The sequence below is a fragment of the Choloepus didactylus genome, chromosome X, assembly GCF_015220235.1.
Source record: "Choloepus didactylus isolate mChoDid1 chromosome X, mChoDid1.pri, whole genome shotgun sequence".
Lineage (NCBI taxonomy): Eukaryota > Metazoa > Chordata > Mammalia > Pilosa > Megalonychidae > Choloepus > Choloepus didactylus.
Genome location: NC_051334.1, coordinates 48,415,802 through 48,437,483, shown reverse-complemented (window position 1 = coordinate 48,437,483; position 21,682 = coordinate 48,415,802). Strand labels below are relative to the sequence as shown.

The 21,682-nt window shown below is 44.0% G+C and overlaps 1 protein-coding gene across 4 annotated transcripts; it reads right to left on the bottom strand.

Moving 5' to 3' along the window:
• Positions 1–5,005: 5,005 nt before the first annotated feature.
• Positions 5,006–19,897, bottom strand: USP11 (ubiquitin specific peptidase 11). Of its 4 annotated transcripts, none has more exons than XM_037821111.1 (21): positions 19,718–19,897; positions 13,537–13,646; positions 13,236–13,366; positions 12,756–12,873; positions 12,209–12,354; positions 12,000–12,061; positions 11,776–11,875; positions 11,170–11,343; positions 10,913–11,071; positions 10,322–10,546; positions 10,069–10,152; positions 9,868–9,962; positions 8,892–9,098; positions 8,141–8,193; positions 7,687–7,944; positions 7,539–7,609; positions 7,242–7,354; positions 6,103–6,252; positions 5,899–6,014; positions 5,622–5,710; positions 5,006–5,520 (listed from the first exon to the last, which is right to left on the bottom strand). In XM_037821111.1, exons 1-21 carry the CDS (start codon positions 19,855–19,857, stop codon positions 5,383–5,385), a joined length of 2,739 nt encoding a protein of 912 aa, XP_037677039.1. In that variant the 5' UTR covers positions 19,858–19,897; the 3' UTR covers positions 5,006–5,382. The 4 variants fall into 4 exon arrangements, with proteins under 4 accessions (XP_037677039.1, XP_037677040.1, XP_037677041.1 ...); XM_037821112.1 differs by lacking the exon at positions 19,718–19,897 and adding an exon at positions 19,484–19,515; XM_037821113.1 differs by lacking the exon at positions 19,718–19,897 and adding an exon at positions 18,957–18,977.
• Positions 19,898–21,682: the final 1,785 nt, after the last annotated feature.

Sequence of the window (21,682 nt, the reverse complement as noted above, 5' to 3'; positions counted from 1 at the left end):
TGACTTTCAGGGGTGAATTTCCCTGACACTGTGGGACATGACTTCTGGAGTAACCTCCCTGACACCACAGAATTAGCAATGGATTCATGATTGAAGGTGGTGGTGGGGGGGGAGAAATAAAATGAAGTTTCAATGGCTAAGAGATTTCAAATAGAGTTGGGAGATCATCCTGGAGGTTACTCTTATGCAGGTTTCAGCCAGATATTGCCAACACTATTCCTGAAATCCCTAAGGAACACCCCAGGTTCCATCTAAAATCTATAAAAAGTTAGAAAATAAAATGTAATGGATGGTGGTGATGGTAGCACAATATTGGGAATGTAATTAGTGCAAACCAATTGTACACTTGCACACTTGAAAGTAGTTAAAATGGGAAAGTTTGGGCTATATATATATGTCACTACAATAGAAAATAAATAAAAAAACATTTGATAAATGTCGGCAAACTAAGAAGAGAAGCGAATTTCTTTAACGTGACTAGGGGACTCCACACACGCACATACAAAAAACCCCACAGCAATTATATTTTGAAATATAAATCTTTTTTTTAAAATTCAGTTTTATTGAAATATATTCACATACCATACAATCATCCATGATATACGATCACCTGTTCACAGTATGATCATATAGTTATGCATTCATCACCACAATCTATTTCTGAACATTTTCCTTACATCAGAAAGAATCAGAATAAGAGTAAAAAAAAAAAGTAAAAAAAGAACACCCAAACTATCCCCCCCATCCCACCCTATTTGTCATTTAGTTTTTATCCCCATTTTTCTACTCATCCATCCATACACTGGATAAAGGGAGTGTGATCCACAAGGTTTACACAATCACACTGTCACCCCTTGTAATCTACATTATTATATAATCATCTTCAGGAGTCCAGACTACTGGGTTGGAGTTTGGTAGTTTCAGGTATTTACTTCTAGCTATTCCAATACATTAAAACCTAAGAGGTGTTATCTATATAGTGCATAAGAATGTCCACCAGAGTGACCTCTCGACTCCATTTGAAATCTCTCAGCCATTGAGGCTTTATTTCATTTCATTTTGCATCCCCCTTTTGGTCAAGAAGATGTTCTCAATCCCACAATTCCAGGTCCAGATTCATCCCCGGGAGTCATATCCTGCGTTGCCAGGGAGATTTACACCCCTGGGAATCGGGTCCCACGTAGGGGGGAGGGGGGCAGTGAGTTCACCTGCCGAGGTGGCTCAGTTAGAGAGAGAGAGAGGGCCACATCTGAGCAACAAAGAGGCACTCAGGGGGAGACTCTTAGGCAAAATTATATGCAAGTTTAGCCTCTCCTTTGCAGTAACAAGCTTCATAAGGGCAAGTCCCACGATAGAGGGCTTGGCACATCAAACCGCCAGTCCCAATGTTTGTGACAACATCAACACCAGTCCAAGTGAGGAAGTCCAACACTTCTGCACCTTCCCCCAGCTCCTCGGGGTGGGGGAGTGGGGGGAGTCTGTAAATATATTTTTTATTCTCCACCCAAATTACTTTGGGATGTGTCACTATGAAATATAATTCTTAATGGGGAAAAGTTGCAAGTTTTCTCCTTAAAATCAAGAACAAAACATGGTTTCTACTATCACCATTTCTTTTCAATATGGTACTGGAGCTGTTTAGTCATAAGACAAGAAAAAGAAATAAAAGGTGTAAAGATGATGGCTCTGAAGTACCAGTGATTCATGGTTTATGAGGTACTAAGGGGTAGGTTCTTTAGGCTGACAGGGGGTCTATGGTCTCAGAGATGAGTGGTATACAGGGTCAGAAATGGGGTCTGTTGGGGTAAGTGTGTGTGGTTCTTTCCATGTCAGGTGTTCCCTCCCCCCACAGGGAAACAAATAAGTTCTCCGAGGAGGAAGTGGGTGGGCATGAGCCAAGAAAGAGTCAGGTGGGGACTCCATGTACAGACACCAAATGTTTGCTCATGTAGGTTCCCATATCCCTGCCAGGCATACCTTCTATCACTTTGCACCTAGAAGGGCCTATGGACAGGAATTGGGCAGATGGGAAGTGTGGAGGTATCAGGCAGGATTTTTACATACAGACCGCATTTTGCCCACATGGGTTCCTGAGGGTGTGCCAAGCATGCCCTTTCTCTTACAAAGGGAACTTATTTGTGTTTTGGTATGAGGGATTGGTCAATTTCATTTCTCCAAATACATAAAATCAATGATTCCAGCAACCTTTATTGAAAAATCTATTCCTCCAATACCAGTGTTGCCATAAATCAAATATCTATATCAAGTTTGAATCTGGTTTAGGAATTTCTAGTCTGTCAGTACATCGTCTATCTTTTGGCTAGAGATATCTCAATCACTATAGCTTTATAATAATTCTTGATATCTTGGGAAGGTCTCAATTTGTTCTTCAGGAATCTAGGGTAATCTGTAGCCTTTGCTCTTCCATATAAATCAGTGGTTCTCAACCCTGGCTGCACATTATAAGCACATAGGAAACTGTTAAAAACATCCATGCCTGGATCCCACCTGAGAACAATTCAATCAGCATCTCTGCAGGTTGGGTCCAGGCCATCGTATTCCCTACCTCTGCACACCACCCCTCCCCAACCTGTGCAATGTATTTTGTTTTGCATAAAACAATTTATAGTTTAAAGAAAAATAATAAACAGCTGTGTGACCACTGCCCAAGTCATGAAGTAGAACATCATCAGCACCTGTATCTTAATTTTTGCATATTCTATTAATGACGGAGGTGTGTTAAAATTTACATTGATTGTGGATCTGTTTCTCTTTGTATTTCTGTTCATTTTTACTTTATATATTTTGATAGTCATACCTATTTAGAATTATATCTTCCTGGTGGAATTATCATTATGAAATGACCCTCTATCTTTAGAAATGCTTTTTGCCTTAAATTTTACTATTATTATAGATACACTACATCTTTTGGTGTTTATTTATGGGATATATTTCTTCCTTCCTTTTACTTTCAACCTTTCTGTACCCTTCTCTTTTTTTTACAGGTCTCTTGTAAACAGCATATACTTGGGTTTTCTTATCGAGTCTGACAATCTTTGTCTTTTAACTGAGATATCTGGTCTATTTATATTTAAAGAAACCTACTGATTGATATATTTGGGTTTAAATCATATGTGCTTTCTAATTGTCCACCCTCTTCTATGTTGCTTTTCCCTTGCCTTTTTCAGTTACTTTTCATTCTCTTTTCCTCCCTCCATTTGCTTGAAGTTCATACTTCTTCTATTCTTTAGATACCCTCGATTCATCAAAATGTTAATCTTAACTTGAAATATTTTAGAAAACGCATACCTTAATACACTTTAACTGATCTTCCAATTCATGAATTCCCTCTTCAGCCATGTCTGTTAAACTTGTCCACTGACCTCTTAATTTATTATGTATTTCAGTTCTCTCACTTCTACTTCTTACTGTTTCAACTTATTTTCACTTCAAGTTTTGTTTCTTGTTCACACTTTTTACCTCCATGACCATAGTGAGCAGTTTTACATAGATGTCTGATAATTGTAATGAGGATTCTCTGTGTAACTGTGTCTATTGTCTCTCATTTCTGATTCTTATGCATGTTGTTTCAAGATGTCCTGTCTTTGGATAAATCAGGGAATTTATATTTTAAGTGGATTCACTTTATGTGGGCTTTGTCCAGGACTGATGAATGCACAGCTAATGAGGAATTCCTGTACCTAAAGCCTATTCTGAGCCAGCCCTTTATGACCATTTCCTCATCTGCAAGGGGTGATAATGTTGCTTAAGTCATAGAGCCTTTATAAGGATTAAATGACAGCTTTTGTGTTCCTGGATCCAGCCATAGCTAAAACTAGTATTTCTCTTCATTCCTATCTTTGCTTAAGTCAGTTTGAGCTGGTTTCCTCACTAGCAAGTATGTTCATTCTTGCCTGTCAAAGGAGCAACTGGGAGGGTTTGAGTGTTAATGCTGGGACTGATGACACTCAGAGCAGGACCTGATAAAATTTAATGCAATTCAAGGGCAGCAGGCTGGGGGGAACATTGATGCCTTTTGTTTTAGAAATGGTCCTTCAACTGCCACCGATCAAGATTCATTTCCTCTGTGTGAAGGGTTGGATAGATTTTTTTTTATGTCCAGATACCACATATTTGTCTACTCTCCTTCACCCTACAGCTGTTCCTACAGGAGAGGTAACCGTTGGCTCCTATGGGAGGGGCCAGGTGAGAGATGTTTAGTACTTAAATGGCATCTTATGCATGGACATGCTATGCTTTTGACTGTTCAGTACCCACCCTGTGGTAGGTGCTTCACGTCACTTATCTTTGGGGTGAGGCTGGAGGGACCCTGCCTGGCGGGGGAGCTAAAGTCATGGTAGGAGTGGGGGGAAGGTATAGAGGTAACATACACACATTTGTCCTGTCAGGTTGGCCAGGCCTGGCCAGGTACACCATCTCTGCAAGAGTTCTCCTCAGAGGGACTAACTCTTCTCAGGAAACACTACTGGGGACCTGTGAAGTGGTCTGGCTAGTATCTTTATGTCTAAACATCATGTATTTGGATGCCTATCTGTTCCAGGTGTACCCTCTCCACATCAGCTCTAAAGCAGGTCATGTCCACAGAAAGATTAGCAGTCCTGGGTCTGGATAGGTCAGATGCCCTCTCCAGGGACCAACTCCAGTGTAATTAGTTATACTGACCTCTGTACCTCAGTTTCCCCATTTGAAATTGAAGATAACAACTCCCTCATGAGATTGTTGTGAGAATTAAGAGTCGATATTTATAAAATGTAACGGCATACAATTGGTGCTTCAAATAGTTGTCTGGCACACAGTGATTTAAAAGCACTTAGGAAAAAAAGCACTTAGAATAGCACCTGGCAAAGAGTTGGTATTCAATAAGCACTCAGAGCAGCACACATCACACAACTGGCACTCAAAAAGCACACAGAACATAGGCATTTAGCTGTTTCTTAGTAAGTGCATGAAAAAAAAAAAAAAAAACCAACCCCACACTGCCAAGTGAGGAACACACTGGAGCTTTATTTATGTACAGCAGAGGATACAGGATCTCAATAAGAAAATACACTCTGTTCAGATGAACCTCCACTCCCTCAAGACACACCAGGTTGAGGAAAAAGGGAAAGGGACAACCATAAGTTAAAATGGGAGGGCTACTACTGCTCTAAGGGGCAACACAGGCAGGGAACACTGCCTGGGGAGGAGACAGGATCTTTTTTTTCCCCTGGGGGAGAGCAATGTAGGGGCACAAGACAGCAGCAGCCACGAGTAAGCTTGGAATGCCTGGTAGGGAACACCTAACATGGATAAGAGAATAGGTGGTAGACACAGGGAGGAAGTAGAGAAGGCTTCCTTCTGTGTGGCAGGACCCAGGGCCCTTCAGTTCACATCCATGAACTCAGAGCTGGGTGGGGAACCACAGGCAGGGGATGCTGGGGGGCCAGGTAAGCTGGGTTGGTTTTGCAAGCGTCGTGCCACATCTTGGCGTTGGTAGAAGAGGACATAGGCTGCCTTGGACTACAGGGAGAGGACAGGAGTCAGTGCGGATTGGGCGAGATGGCGGGGGGAGGGGGCAGGGTCAGGAGAATGGAAAGAATGGGAGAGGAAGGAAGTCACACCTGAATCTGGCTCTCAGTCACAGGAGAGACGCTGCTGTCATCAAAGTAGTGCCACTGGCCGCTGTCCTTGTTGCAGGCAAACGTTGTATCTGTAAGGGAGGGGAAGCAGTCCACACTTACCCTCCTGCCATTAAGAGATACCCAGATTCACTCTCTTGCTCCTCCCACCGGGATAACCTCACCATCAGCTCACATCCAGTCACCCACTCAGGATATCCTTACACCCACAAGTCCACACCCCCCAGGGCCTCCCTCTTGTCCACAGCCTGGCACATACAGTGTCCATCACGCAGGCCCCCATAATGGTTTGAAACCGCTATGAGGTCATATTTGTACAGCTCTGGATTTGATTCACTCTGCGGTTTGATGACAAACTCGGAGAAATCCAGGTCTCTGTGGGTGGAAAGAGAGTCAATACTGTTGTGCCCTTCTCCCGGCTACCCCTTCCTTCCCCTCAGCCATCCTCCCCCTGGGCCCAGACCGGATAGGGAACTCCACAAGGGTGTCCAGCTTCTCGCGAGAGAACTTGGTATAGGAAAAGCGCTTTAGATGGATGATGAGGGTTTCCGGCAGCATCCACAGGTCCAGTTTCTTGGTGGCCAGCTGGTGCTGCTTGCAGGTGGGGCAGTACCTACCAAGAGAGCCTAAGTCAGTAAACTGACACTATCTGAGCATCTACCGCATGGCCTGTGTACTATTTAGCCTTCATATTCCTTATCTGGTCCCTAGAGATGCTGGTCTTATCTTTAACCTGCCTGTTACTCTAGTTTGCTCATCGTATTTTATTCATTCATTCATTCATTCATCAAGTTTTGATTGCCTTTTGTACTATTTTGTACTTTTGTTTGACTTCTAGTCCATGGAGATGCTCTAATTGCTACAGGCAATTAGACCTTGCCTCTATCCCTCTAGTTCTCTCTTCATATTTTATTTATTCATTCATTCACAATGTATTTACTAATTGCCTACTGTTTAATCCTTTGGTATTATTTTATATTTTTGTTCCATTTCTGGACCATGGAGATGCTGGTCTTATTTTTTGAGACCGGCTTTATCTCTCTGATTGTCTCTTTATGTTTTATTTGTTTACTCTTATCTACTAAGTGTCTGCTGTACACCCAACACTATAACCAGCAAGCACAGACACACAGTAAACTTAAGTCTCTACTGTCAAGGGGTTTACTCTCTAATGGAGAAGACAGACAATAATGCAAAAGGGGTTAAATGACATGATATCAGGTGGTGCTGAGCGAGAAAGAAAGCAATACTTGGCTAAGAAGAGAAGAATATGGAGCGAGATGGTGAGTGGAGAGAATGGTGACTTTTGGCATGGTAGTAAGAGAAGGTCTCTGATAAGGTGACATTTGACCAGACACCCAAGCAAAGGAAAGGAGTAAAGTCCTATAGATAGCTGGAAAAGAACATTCCTACCAGGAGAAACAGCCCAGGCAAAGGCCATCAGGTGGTAATATGCTTGGGATATTGGTGGCCACTGTGGCATTAGTAGTTGAGCAAGAGGGAGAGAAGGAGGACGTGTATTTAGAGAGGTTAACAGGGGCCTGGTCATGTAGGTACAACCACCGAAACCCCACCTCCACAGCCCCCATTCTAGCCCCTCACCAGGGGTTTTCCATCTCCAGGGTCTCAACAGTGGTAAAGAGCTCAATGCAATCCTGCAGCCGCACTGGAGCCTTCTTCAGCATATATCCTATGCAGTCATGCTTCACGTAGCCCTAGAGTTAGGCGAATGGACAGTCAGGTATGAGGGACAGCTGGCTAAACAGTGTGGGGGCAGAAGACCCAGGCTGAGTGGTTAAGAGTGTGAACTTTGAAGCTAGGTACTTGAAGCCCTGGAAGACTTGAGGGGGTGCAAGCTGAAAGTGCTCCCCCACCCCCCATCCCTGAAATTTTCTTTACCTCAGCCTCCACCTCGTTATAGTAACGCTTCTTCATCTCTGGCTCCCAGTCGATGGCAATGTATGGCTGGGCTGAAGGCGAGTGGTAGGTGGTCAATGTTCCCTGCTGCCAAGAAAGCCTCCAACCCACCTCCCCAACCCTGGCTCACAGCTGAAGGAGACACCATGGCCATCTTCGTTGTAGGTCGTGCGGTCACTGGTCCCATTGGAATTCACTGTCTGCAGGGTGAACAGCTGCTTGCGTTGTGACCTCTGGGGCCAGCGAGATGGGCCAGGGAAGTTGTCCAAGGGGGCTCGATTCCCACCCTGACCCCCAGAGCTGGGCCCAGCCTGCTCCGGCCCAGGGTCTTGAGAGCTGCCTCCAGCTGCATTCACAGGCTTGGAGATGTTGTCTTTATCCTCATTTCCTAAAACAGGGGATGTCAGAGATGGGATGGTGTGAACCCCAGGATGTTGAGCTGGAATGCACATTCGGATTGACCCTGTCATCAGTCAGACCTATCTGAGACTTCCCAGTCCTCACCCTCAGCCCCTCACCCAGGCCTTGGGACCACTTGTACAGGACCTCATCCTTGTTGATTCTCTCTTCCTTCTCTTCCTCACCTTTCTCATCCCCTTCGTCCTCATCATCTGAGGTGGGCCTGGTCACATAGCGTCTGCAGGGAGAACAGAAGAGAATCCTGAGGCAGGGGCACAAGCACAGTGAAGGGCAGAGCCCAAGATTCTACTTTAATTATGATGGAAGGTCACTGGTAAACCCACATATAAACAACTGTTACTCATGAAACTGGAAGATCTGAGGAGCTGACATATAAACACATAAAGAGGTTGAGGATGTCAGCAGTGGCCCGATAATGTAGGGTTTTGTGTGCCACAATTATGACTCTAGATTTTAACTATGATAAGTTACTGATAAACAGATACAAGAAGCTGAAGGCTTCTGAGAAGTGGACTTTTAAATACAGAATGAAGGAGAGGTTAACTCAGATATTGTATTGTTTTGTTTGCCATGGTAAGGACTCTGGATTTTAAGCACAATGAAAACCTATTGGTAAAAACACAGGTCTATCAGCAAAAAACACAAATGTGTTGCCTCTCTGAGGAGAAAATTAAACATGAAATGAAGCTGTCTGCATTGTGCCTGTTTTGTTCATCTCTGTATCCCTAGCACCCTAGAAAGGCATTGGCAAATCCAGAGCTCTATAAGGAAAAAAGACCTTAAAGTTCCCCTATGGCCATGTTAAGTTTGAGCTGCCTTTTGGATGTGGAAAGGAAGGCATCAGATAAGCAGCTAGACACCCAGGTTTGAGTTCAGACCCCATCTTTTCCCTCTTGCCAGGAAGGACACACTCACGAGAGTCGGTACAGCAGGATGTGATATAAGGCATCCCAGGTGAGCCGGTCCCGAGGCACCGACACGAGGAGTGGGTGCCCAAAGAGTATCAAGCCATAGTAGGAGTTGTTGTAGTCCCGGGCTGGGGTACGCTCCCGTAGGTAGACAGGAAGCACAACGTCCTCTCTCTTGCCCTCACCAGTCCCAACCCTATTTGACACCTCATATCTGTGGGAAGCGGACATCAGATCACACCTATCAGTATATCCCAAGAAGGACTCCCTTGACGTTGTCCCAGTTATTCCACCCACCCACCCCTCACAGCCTGAAAATGTTTTTTACAAGGATCTGAAAAATCATCAAATATTTTGTGCTTTACAAAGTGTTAGCTGATTTATACAGCACTTTGTTTATGTGATGTTGTTAAAAGTACTTTGGCATTATCAGAGTGCTGAGGGAGATAATAACAATTTTCAGTGACAAAGGGACTTAATTTTTTTTCACAATAATTTTCTTTTTGGAAAACACTGCTTGGTTTTCAAAGAACTTTTCGTATTACAAAACACTTTCTATGTTAGTTTTCAGTTACATAAAGATTTAAAATTTTCTGAACGCTCTTCTGCTCAGAAAGAGCCTTAGTGTTTCCTATTTCAAAACCATTTTTTGTTTTTGAGGACTGAAATAAGAGAAAAGGAGTTCAGATCAGCATCTGGTACACGGGAGGTGCTTTGTAAGCACTGAATAAAATAAATAAAAAATTGTAGCTTCCCTCAAGTAACAAGGAAGAAAATCCCTAAGAACACCTTGTATAAAGATCTGTCACTCTCACCCCACCTCACCGATGGCCTTAAGGCATATAGCTGAGGCGCTACACAGGGCAGGTGCTCAGTGAACAAGGCACAGGAGAGGAAAGAGAAGGTGGCTAATGGAGGGTCATACAAAAGGAAGCCAAGGAGGTTCTGAGGAAATACCATCTCCCCTTGCTCCCCTCACTCACATGAAGATATCATCTCGGTCCAAGATGCTGCTCAGAGACTCCTCTAGCTGGTAGATCTTGTAGAAACGGTGACTGAAGACATCTGCCACCATCATCTGAGGATGGGATGCAGAAAGAGCACTGGTCAGTCTGCAAGGTCTCCTTATCCCTTTCTGCCTCCCTTCCCCTGAATCCCACTCTTGCTCATCTGCAGATCCTCACCCTGTCTGGCGCAACACCTGTGTGTTTAGACAGAGCCACACACAGATCCGAGATTTTGCCCTTCTTGGGGACCACGAGCCGATGCTGAGGGAGATACAGTATGCATACATGATCAGAAGGAAAAATAAATAACAAGATCAGAAAGTGCGTTTGGTGGGTTAATACAGGAAATATTGAAGTATGGCAGAGTAATGAAATAAACTCTGACTACGTGTTTTTTGTTACGTCCCCATGTTCCAAATCCCCCCCATACCTGCTCTGGCTTGCGGCGAGGATCCATGGAGACAAAGAAGACCTCCATGACCCTTTTGTGGCTAACAGGCAGTGGGACACTGAGGTAGCAGAAGGGGTCGAAGGTCACAGACACGTTGCCACAATCAGGGCACACCAGTGTGGACTTGAAGAGTCCGTGGAAAGTGTCCACAATCACAGAATCGTTCCGCCGTTTGTGGTTCTGCCAGGCCTCCTGAGCGACCTCCTATTGACAGTTATCATCATGGGAGGAGGGCTTGCCCAGGGCAGGGGAAAACTAGGGTTTAGGGCGAATGCATACAGGGTTAAGGTTAACATTAGGGTTAGGGCCACTGTTAAAGTTATCTAGAAACTATGTTGACTGTCAGGGTTGGGGTTAACTGTGGGTTGGGTATGGGGCAGAGGCAGTACTGAGGGTAAGGCTGAGACTGAGGGTGGAGTTGAGGTCAGGGTGGAGGAATTTAACAACATAAAATGGTCAGGGTGTTAGATGTCCCAGGGAGGCCAGAGAGTCATTGAAGCAGAGGCATTAGTGGCTTTAATGTGGGCTCTCCAAGACGGATGCTCTGGAGAGCAACATGGAGCAGCCTACCTGGTCTGGCCGCCCAGCAGCATCACATAGCTCCACATATTCTTTCTTCTTGACCCGATTGAGATCCTCATGCAGTCCATCCAGGAGGAATGACAACAGCTCCTGCGAGTCATGCTGCTGGTACCCCAGAAACTGGGATGCAAAGTGGCCGACCTTGGTCTGGAAGGGCAGTGCCAACAGAGTGAGAGGCAGTTGGGAGAACTGTGTGTGTGTGTGTGTGTGTGTGTGTCTGTGTGTGTGTGTGTTTTAAGTCTTACCTTGAACATGTGAGGTATGATGGAGCGGTGGTGGCCGGACCATGCCTGCTTCACCAGGTCTGCATAGGCCTCTGCGATCTCACCCTTCATGCCCAGTGGGTTGCAGAAGTTGAGCTCCTCCAGGTAGCGATTGTTGAGGAAATACTCAGTGAGCTGTGGCACATTGCTGAGGCACTGCAGGAGGCAGGTGCCAGATGAGTGAGGCAGAGAAGAGGAAACAGAAGGTGGCCAAAGTGGGGATAGAGAAAAGGAAGTGAGGGAGGAAAAAGGGGGAGAAAAGAGAGAAGGGGGAGGACAATGGGGAGAGAGAAGGGTGCAGGGTCATGAAGGAGAAAAGATATTAGTTTTTCAAGAGAAGGAAGAACATGGTGGCATAGGAGAGAAGAAAAGGGAAAGTAGTGGTGGGCAGAGGAAGAAGGTATTGATATTTCATGAGAAGCTGATGTTTTAGGAACTAAGGTAGGCATGTCAAGTCAGACTTTTGGGACCCTAGCTTCCAACATGACCCCTTGTCCTGTAGTCCTCCCTCGTCCCCTAAATCTGTCCCCAATCCCCAGCCTTGAAGCCCATCCCAGATGATGCCAGACACAGGCCTAATGGCCCAACCTGCAGGGCCGAATTCATGAAGCATGTGTTGCCCAGATTGGTGAGACCGCAGAGGCCTGGCTGGCCCTGGAAGTCCGCATCCTCCTCTGCCATTTTCTTCCTAGAGTTGAATGAGAAATTCTATCAGCTGAGAGCCTACTATATGTGGATGAAATGTGTTCATCGGCTCAGTCCTTCTGCCTATCATAGGACCCCACTCTGGACCAGACACCCCAAGGGCTCACATGACGTGCAGCTGTGCGCTGGGCCAAGTACCATCTTTGTTTCGGGTCTCCATGATGACCACCTGGGTTGGAGGAAGAGGAAGAAGAGATGGGATGACATTTAATGAAGAGCTTTATGGGCACCTAGATCTCACCTTCCCCGACCCAAGCACTGCCAGATGAATCTATCTGCCAATCCACCTGAGCAGAAAAGCCCTCCCTTCCTTTACCTGCCCAGTCTTGAGGTTGGCGTCAAGCACTGTGACGTGTGTGTTGCACAACTGCTCAAATAAGCCTTTTGAGTTCTTGATCCACAGTCGTGCCTCTTCACAGGGTTTCAGCAGAAACTGCTTCCGAGCTGTGCGTAACACCTGGTCTGTGGAGAGTGACAGAGTATACTCAAGGGACCCAGAATGATCAACCCATCTAGGCATCAAACAAATCATTCCCGCTCATTTCACATACTCAGTCAATATCTATTTCATGGAATTGTCTCCCTGATCCATCTCCAACTGAATGATCCACACTCAGGACCCAAGACTCCCAGCAAATATCCTCTGCTACACCATTAAGCCACTGGAATGCAGCTCACGTGCTCTCCAGACTCTAGGGGACCCCTCAGTGCCTCTGCCCAACTGTGACCAACACCTTCTTGGCTCTCCAAAGTCTGAATGATGCCATCTCTTGTCTGTCACAGCCCAACCCATGCATTCTCAGGTCACTGAGCTGTGGCCTATGGCTGGGAATGCCAATTTATTCTGTGACTCTTAGACTCACCAATAGAATCTGTGCAGCTGAACTGCACAGTGTGAGGTGTGCTCCTATCACGGTGCCGGACAAGGAGCAGCTCTACTGGATAAACTTCGACCTTCTGGGTGCTGGGCAGCTCCACGACCTGTGAGGGTAGAGGGGAGCATACATAGGTGTACCCAGGCAGCATACATACACAGACACAAGCACAATGACCTTTGAGGGTAGAGGAACATAAGCATAGGCATACACAGATAGTGTACAAAGACACACGTACAACAATCCGTTAGGGAAGCATGCCAAGGTGAACACACAGAGTAGACACAGAAAGACTCCTGTGAGGGGAGAGAGATGCAGGCACAAGATACACTGTATAGTGTATCTATACAGCATACACAGAATCACATATACACAGGGGCCTAGACACTTCCTAGATCTAAAAGGCCTTCCTCCTTCCCCACCTCCCACAGAATCTATCCTCTCCAGAAACCTCCCCACCTACTTTACCTTGCGTTCAATGGGTGGCTGACCATATTCCAGGCCATACCAGCTGACCAGGTAATGCCAAGCATCCGCTGGGAGTAGCACATAGTCCTTCCCTTCCACCAGACCCTTCTTGAGGCGCCAGCTTACCTGGTCTGTGGGGGTGAGGGAAGTGCATAGGAAGAATCAAGGAAGGAAACTGATGAATAACTCTAGGCATCCCACCAATGGCCTAGCACAGAGGATGGGCTTGTAATCATTTGTAGGGACAGAGGGGACAAGAACTCCAGGGCTAGGTTGAGGTGGGGAGGCAGAGGCCTGTTACCTTCAAAGAGCTCGGCATTGTTAATGCAGCCAGGGAAGGTGCTGGAGTCCTGGTCCTCTCCCTGCACATACACTTCCCACTGTTTATACCAGTGCTGCTCCACAAGGAACCTGGGGCCCAGACATGTAACAGGGGTCCCTGGTTATCTGGGGGTTAGTTGTACAACTCCCCATGGTTATGCTAGTTATGTTAGACTAAAAGTAACAACACATTATAATTCCAGATGAAAAGTTTCAGCATCGTACAAAAATAAATTAGTCAAAGGCCATTACCAAAAAAGTGAAAAGACAACCTACAGAATAGGAGAAAATATCTGGAAATCACATATCTGAAACGGGCTTAATATCCAGAATATATAAAGAAGTCCTACAACTCACCAACAATAAGACAAACAACCCAATTAAAAAAAAATGGGTAAAGGACTCGAATAGACATTTCTCCATAGAAGATATAAAATGGTCAAGAAGTGCAAGAAAAGATGATCATCATTAACCATTAGGGAAATGCAAATCAAAACCCAATGAGATACCACCTCATACCCACAAGAATGGCTACTATTAAAAAACCGGAAAATAACAAGTGTTGGCGAGCATGTGGAGAAACAGAAATCCTCATGCATTGTTGGTGGGAATGTAAAATGGTGCAGCCACTGTGGAAAACAGTTTGTCAGTTCCTCAAAAAGTTAAACACAGAAACTACCACATGACCCGGCAATCTCACTTCTAGGAGTATACCCAAAGAATCGAAAGCAGGGACTAAAACAAATATTTGCACATTGATGTTCATAGAGGCATTATCCACAATAGCCAAAAGGTAGAAGCAACCCAAGTGTCCATCAACAGATGAATGGATCAATAAAATGCGATACATAGATATAATAGAATGTTATTCAGCCATAAAAAGGAATGGAGTTCTGATAGATGCAAGAACATCGATGAACCTTGACATCATTATGTTGAGTGAAATAAGCCAGACACAAAGGACAAATATTTTATGATTCCACATATATGAAATACTATAATAAGAAAATGCATAGAGAGAATAGATTACAGGTTACCAGGGGACAGAGAAGGAGAGAAGGGGGATTTACTGCTTAATGGGTACAGAATTTCTGTTTGGGGTGATGAAAAAGTTTTGGTAACGGATGGTGATGATGGCAGCAAAATACTGGGAATGTAATTAATATCCCTGACTTATACACAAGAAAGTGGTTAAAATGGGAAAATTTGTATTGTATATATGTTACCACAATAAAAGTTTTAAAAATAAATTAGAAGCAAAATTATTCAGTGAAGCTCAGATTTTGGGTATCAGATTACCTGACTTCTTAGGATGCTAAAAGAGATTTTATTAAAAAGAGAAAATGGGTTTAATCATGGCAAAAAGCACCTACAAAACTGTAGAAACATAAGATTTAATTAAAGAATAAAAGATAATTCCTTTGTATTAGTCTGTGGGGTAACAGTTAAATTAAGACTCAAAATATCTGTCATTTACAGCTAATGTTATAAGGCTTCAGCCATTCATTAAGTGTGCAGTTTTTAAAATATATACAAATGGAGGAAAAATTCTTCAGCTAAAGAAACGGATTTCATAAAATCTGAAAAATCTACTCAGAAATTGAAAAGAATTTAAAATGCTACAGAATCATAAGGTTTTCCTTCAAAAGAAAAACTGCATACTGCCAGTTTTCATCTTTTTATCTAGGATTCATTTTGAATTTATAAATTTCTCATAGTGACTAGCTCTCTTTTAAAAGAGAAGTATTTACACACACTACAGCGATAAACATTTAGGAATGTGTTGAAATATGCCTGTGTAAAGTGTTGTTAAAAATTCTGAAGTATGGAAAATACTTCGCATATAATAAGTGCCAAATGAATGTTAGCTTTATTGTTCTAAATATGGGGCTTGGACATAAAAGCTTACATAAACACATATACACAAAAACCTGCTCTGCTATTTCCATATAAAAGGCTGTCCCAAATATTCAGTAACCTAATATAATTTTTTTCTAAAATAACAAAATTGGTGAAAAACTATTATTGGCTGGTTTTCCAAGCAATTTGACCCCACAAATGTGATTCTTTAAAATGTAAACTTTTGTTTGTTTATAAAAGGATCAGAGAGGTATGGGAAAGGAGGGATAGAAAAATCTTGGAATAAATACAAGTTACCTGAAAAGGCAAACATTTGGTTTTTGTTTTGTTTTCTGCATTGTCCCCCATAGAGCCTGCCACTTCACAGATCACAGACAAGCCCACATCATTCACACCATGGAAACACATGTCCCCACCACGGTTGGGATGATTTTGTCTCTTCCAAATACAGTCCCCAATTTCAGAATAATGACACTGTTAAATATTCTTTTATGCTTTAACTATCTTTGGTAGATAATGCAAAAATTTGCTCCTTCACCCTATAAAAGGAAGGACAATAAGAATAATGACGTTTACTTAAAATTCTTCAAATTTTAATTTAAAATTTTTATAAATGCTCTTTATCAAAGCTCATTTATCAAACACAATATTAAAAAATGACAAATCAAAAAAGGTTTCTCTTCTTAGGCTAATTATATGTAATTAAATATGCTAATATAAATACCTTTCAATAACTGCACCCTTTCCAAATTGAAAAGCATACTCATGTTTAAGCAACAAAGACTAGAACAATAACTGCCTACCAAAAGATCCCCCCACCCCCACAGAGTCTAAATTCACAAACGCTTTTTCTTTTTTTGTTCATGAAAGTCTGAACAAGTACTAGGGACACTGATTCACTTACATGGAAACTATCAGAGGCCTATTGTTTATTTCAGTCTTTTATTAGATTCAGCAGTCAAGGAAATATCCACCTTGTCTACCTAAGAGCTATAGCAGCAATAGCTGAACTTGACTTCTAGGGTCTCCATTAAACTTAATTGTTCTCCATGCTGCACACTCTCCCATTGACAGAAAACCCTCAGCACTTATGGGCTAGTCGCCTAATCTCCTATAAAACGTTGCTTTCCTTCCACACAACACTATCCATTGTTGCAATGCTCCAAGCCCAGCCACCCTCCTTCCTTTATGTAAAGGCCAACCCCATGCTTGTTTACCTCTGTTAAGAAACTATCCATATCCTGCAGAGACTTTCTAAAGATTTCCTTGGCTATCCCTGATAATGATATGAGTGTATTTAGATGGTTCATATTAAAAAAGAAAAACCAAAAATTGCCAGGGAGGCTGCAATACCACAGACTTTAATTTACCCTTAAAAATTTTACACTAGAAATTAAATCAGTTCAGATGGCTAAATTAATAAATTGCCCTCACCCAAATCTGCTAGCTGACAAAAGACAGAAAGTACAAATATTAATACCGATGCTAGGTATATGATTTGGGACTAGTCCATGACTTCAAAATGCTTTATAAACAGAGATTTTCTGACCACTGCAGCAACCCCTACAAAATGGACAATGAATTAAAGAACCTTGAGATGCTTTACTATTTACCTAAAGATAAGCACAAAAAACTAGAGTTTAGTAAAAATGTTACAAGATGTCAAGATATTACCCATGATAGCAGGGTAGAGAAAAACTGGCTTCAATAAGGAACCAACATTGGTGGGACAATTTTAAGGGTACTACAGAGGATTTCAATGCACCTACCCACACAATCATGTCAAGGTAGGATGTGGACAAGAACCAGAGAGTCGAGGCCCCTGAATATCTGGCTATAATAACGTTCTGGTTATTGCTGTTTATTCTCAAGGTAGATTGAGGTTTTTCTTTGCTGGAGAACTATATTGTAACGGTAGAAAAAAATTGCTTGGTTTTGTATTCCCAACTTGGGGAACCCCGACTTATCTTTCCAGTAACAGGGACATATATTTCATTGGTATAGTTATTCTAAAGTAAGCAAACCTCATTTGCAAAGGCCCTGAGGTGAGAGCATGCTTGAGGTATTTGAGGAACAGCAGAAAGTCCATTATTGCCAAATGGAATGTAATCAGAGGAAAGATTTGAAAAGAAATCAGTGTGGAAGCAGGGCCCAGCCTGATAAAGCCTTGCAAGTCATTTTAAGAATTTTAGCATTTTCATTGCATGAGATGGAAAGCTGTCAGAACATTTTGAAGAATGGATGAACACAATATAACATATTTTAAACCTATTACTCTGTATGGAAAATAACAACTTTACATTGGAGAAGCCTGGGAGGCATCACTTTAACCAAGTGATCAAGATTAAAATCACCAGTATGATGTCATATGGATATCATGTACCACTTGATATGATGTAATGAGGACAGTATGATTTCACATATATCAAGTTTTAAAATGTAAAAGCTTAGACAACAAATACTGTTTAGGGATGAATACAGTGGTGGTAAAGCCTTAAAGAAAAAGAAGAAACAATTCAAAATTCAGGAGAATAGTTTCCCTTGGGGCAGGGAGGGGGTTTCCATCTGTAAGGGACACAGAGGGACTTTTTTATTTTTTGGCCTGAAAAACCTGAAATATTTACTATTCAGCCCAGAAGAACCTAAGGGAACATCCTGAATCTTAGCCTGGGTGGTGACGTCACATCTTTTTTGTTGTTTTATTATCCCTTAAACTACAAAGGTTAGGTTTAAAATTTCTAATTAAACAAAACAGTTCGAAACAGACTCAGAGAAGTTGCAAAAATAGTACAAAGAATTCTGTATCAGAGTCCCCCAATTTAGCATTTTACTCATTTGCCTTATCATTATCTCTCCATAAACGTTATTTTTTCAACCATCTGAGAGTAAACTGCTTACATGAAGGTTCTTTACTCCCCAAATATTTCAGTACCCATTTTCTAAAAACAAGGATATTTTCTTTCATGACCACAATACAATCATCAAAATCAAAATATCAGCACTGATACAGTACTAATGACTAATCTACAGACCCTGGTCAAATTTCAACAATTTTCCCAATAATGTCTTTTACAGTAAAACAAAAAAACCCACTAATTTTTAAATAATTAATTAAAAAAAATAATTTCTCCTCCTCCTCCAGGATCCAAGTTCAGGATCATACATTTAGTTATCATGACTCGCCAAATCGCTTTTAATCTGGAAGAGCCTTTGTCTTTCTCGACCTTGAATTTTTGAAGAGTGCAGGCCGTTTATTTTTACAGATTATCCATCAATTTGGGCTACACACACGTACTATACAACCTTTTTATGTCTTACATATTTCACAATTAAAAAAAAACAAGATGTAACTCGGTGAGAAATAAAATGAATCCAGAAGCAGTGAATCTCAACAAGCATTGGTTAGCAACGAAATCAGTACAAGAGGCCGATCTGTCACGGTACGTATTGAATTTTAAAAAATAATTTTATTATAAAAGCAAAATAGTACTAATACAGAAAACCGCTTTAACATCGAAGGCCCCTTCCCTTACCAATCACCTGCACTTTCTCCTGTCCTGGGAAAAGGGCCACGGCCAGAATCACAAACCTTGCCGCGTCACAAACTTAGCTCCTTCGCAGACGCCATTTTCTATTTCATAGGAACCACCTCCCCCTCCACTGTCCTTCCCTTAGAGCACGCCCCTCGGCATTACGTCGCAAGCCCCGTCTCGTTCCCAGGTGTCAGTTTCCTCCACAACGCCCTCCCCCGGCCCATGGCGGTTTCCCTTGGATTCCGCTCTTCTGCCTTACGTCAGCAGCCTCACCTCGCAGGCCCTTCCCCGCCCCCAAACGGATACGTACGGCAGGTCGACCACGCCTCTTAGCCTTAAATCGCAAAGCCTGCCTCATTCCCAGGTTACAAGTTCCACCACGAAGGCCCGGCCCCACCCACATGGCCGTTGCCTTCGGGCCCCCCCCGCCCTCCCCACCCCACCCCATCCCCCACCCTCCCCACCCCATCCCCCACCCTCCCCACCCCCACCCCCCACCCTCCCTACCCCCCCACCCGACCCCCAGCTCCCCACCTCACAACAAATCCCATCTTGTTCTCAAGCACCAGACTCCGACCTGGCCCCGCCTCTTTCCCAGACGATGCGAGCCACTCACAGGCACCTCCCCACCCCCTTGCCCGCTGTCCCACGGGCCATTCCCCCGCCCCCCTGGCGGTTCTCCCGCGGACCTTAGCCGCCACGTCTCCCATCGTCACCAACACCCCAACCACCCCCTCAGCCAAGGCACTGCTCGCATCCCCACTTCACCAGCTTTCGCCGGCCCGCAGTGGACGCTCTCGTCCACTCTCGCAATTCTCGACTAGGCGCCGCTGCCTGTCCAGGCCCGGCACCGCCTCGAGTTGTGGCTCTCCGTCTTCAGCCGCCGCTTTCGCAGCGACCGCTGCCATGGCCGTCCGCCCTCCTCTCAACGGCCACCGCAGCTGGAGATAAGACGCCCCTCAACTGCCACTTCCGGATTCTAGTCCCGGAAACGGAAGTAAAGACCCCCAAACCGCCGAGGGTCTGCGGCCATCTTAGAAACAGGCAGCGCCATCGGACGAATCTTAAAGGGTGGGCACGCATGGGGCCGAAGGCGGAGATTTCTGCGGCCAATGGGCATGGTAATATCTCCAGTTGGGGACCAAGAGAGACAAAAATGCATCGTGAGACTATGACGCCATGTTGAGTCAGGGCAAAATATTGCATGGAAGCGGAAGCATATGTCCGCGAGGTGGGCAAGAATATTTTGGGAAGTGCGCAGGGACCATTCAGACATGCTATTACTTCTTGGTCCCCTACGGGGGTCTGCAGGCCCTTAATCTAGGAGAGGCGTCTTTGTTCGCCTGACCGGAATGTCATCATTGCACTATCCTTTTCCTCATTCGTCAAAATCCAGAATGCAAAAGGTCAGCCCCTCCAGGGAGCCACCTAGGCCTGCTGCCCCTTGTTTCCGTTCTTGAACTAATTTATTCATCCGACCAACGTGCGTTGAAGGCAAGTCAGCCCCACGTCCGGCGTATTTGTTGTAGTCACAGCAAAGATAACACGCCTCTATCGTGTTTTGGCTCTGTTTAAGTGTTTTATTGCACTTAAATAGCAGCTTTCTGCCGCAGATAAATGCGCAACAATGGAGGAAGCAGAGGACCAGGAACATTCAGAAACACTTTCTCCCACTTAGTAAGTGACCGAGCTGATGTCGAACTAAGGAATTAAGGCTCCAGAGCTGTGACCTTAAAAATACTAGGCCAGGGATTCTCCAGGTGTGGCTCCAGGCCTTTTGCGGGTCCAAACAGACTTGAAACTGTTACTGTAGTACTTTTTCATTCTCATACCTGTACGGTGGAATTTTCCAGAGGCTACATAAGCTAAAGCCCTTTGGGGGAAGGGGGCGCTCAATTTTAAATATAAAGGGGTCCTGAAACTTTAAATGTTTGCGAATTATTGCACTATGTCAGGGTTTCTTAACCTCTGCACTATTTTTTTTTTGCACTAGGCTATGCCTCCCTTTTCTGTGCTAGGGTTTACAGTCCTACCTATTGGTGATAATTATTTTCCTCTCATTTCCTGCATCCACCTACCTAGTTAGTGGCTGTCTCATCCTGGCCATCCCACAGTTCTCTGTAATCTCATGTTTCTGGGTCTGTTTCAGTGATTTCGTTCACAATATCACCATCCCAGTCCCCACAGGCAACAACAAATCTTGCCTCCCCACACCTCAAAGCCCATGAACACATAGGTCCCTGGGGCTTGGAATACACTCCTTGCACAATTTCAGCACCCTTCCTTTCCTATCATTGCCCCACCCCATGATAGCATAATTTAGCTCCACTTTCTGCAGGGCAGGGATTGTCTTTATTATTGTGCCTGGAAGTCTCACCTTAGCTTTGCTCAAGATAGTGACATCAGGGTTAGAACTCATAGGGAAAAAGAAATAAAAACTTCTGTCTTCACACCCGAGGGTAAGCTTGAGCATCTCAGGCTATACCATTTGATCTCTGTCCTCACAAATCATTGCACCCTTCCCAGGGTCATCTCATTAATGCCTGTGGGCTTCATTACTTACTGGACACTAATGACGGAACTTCCAGCTCCATCTCTGACCCCACTCCCACATTTGATGCAAAGAATTCCTCTATCTCTTCAGTGGTCCCAAGTCTACCCTCCTCTCATATTCCTTCTCCAACTGGCCCTCCTCAGATACGTAGTTTTACTGGGTCTCTGGGCCTCATCCCT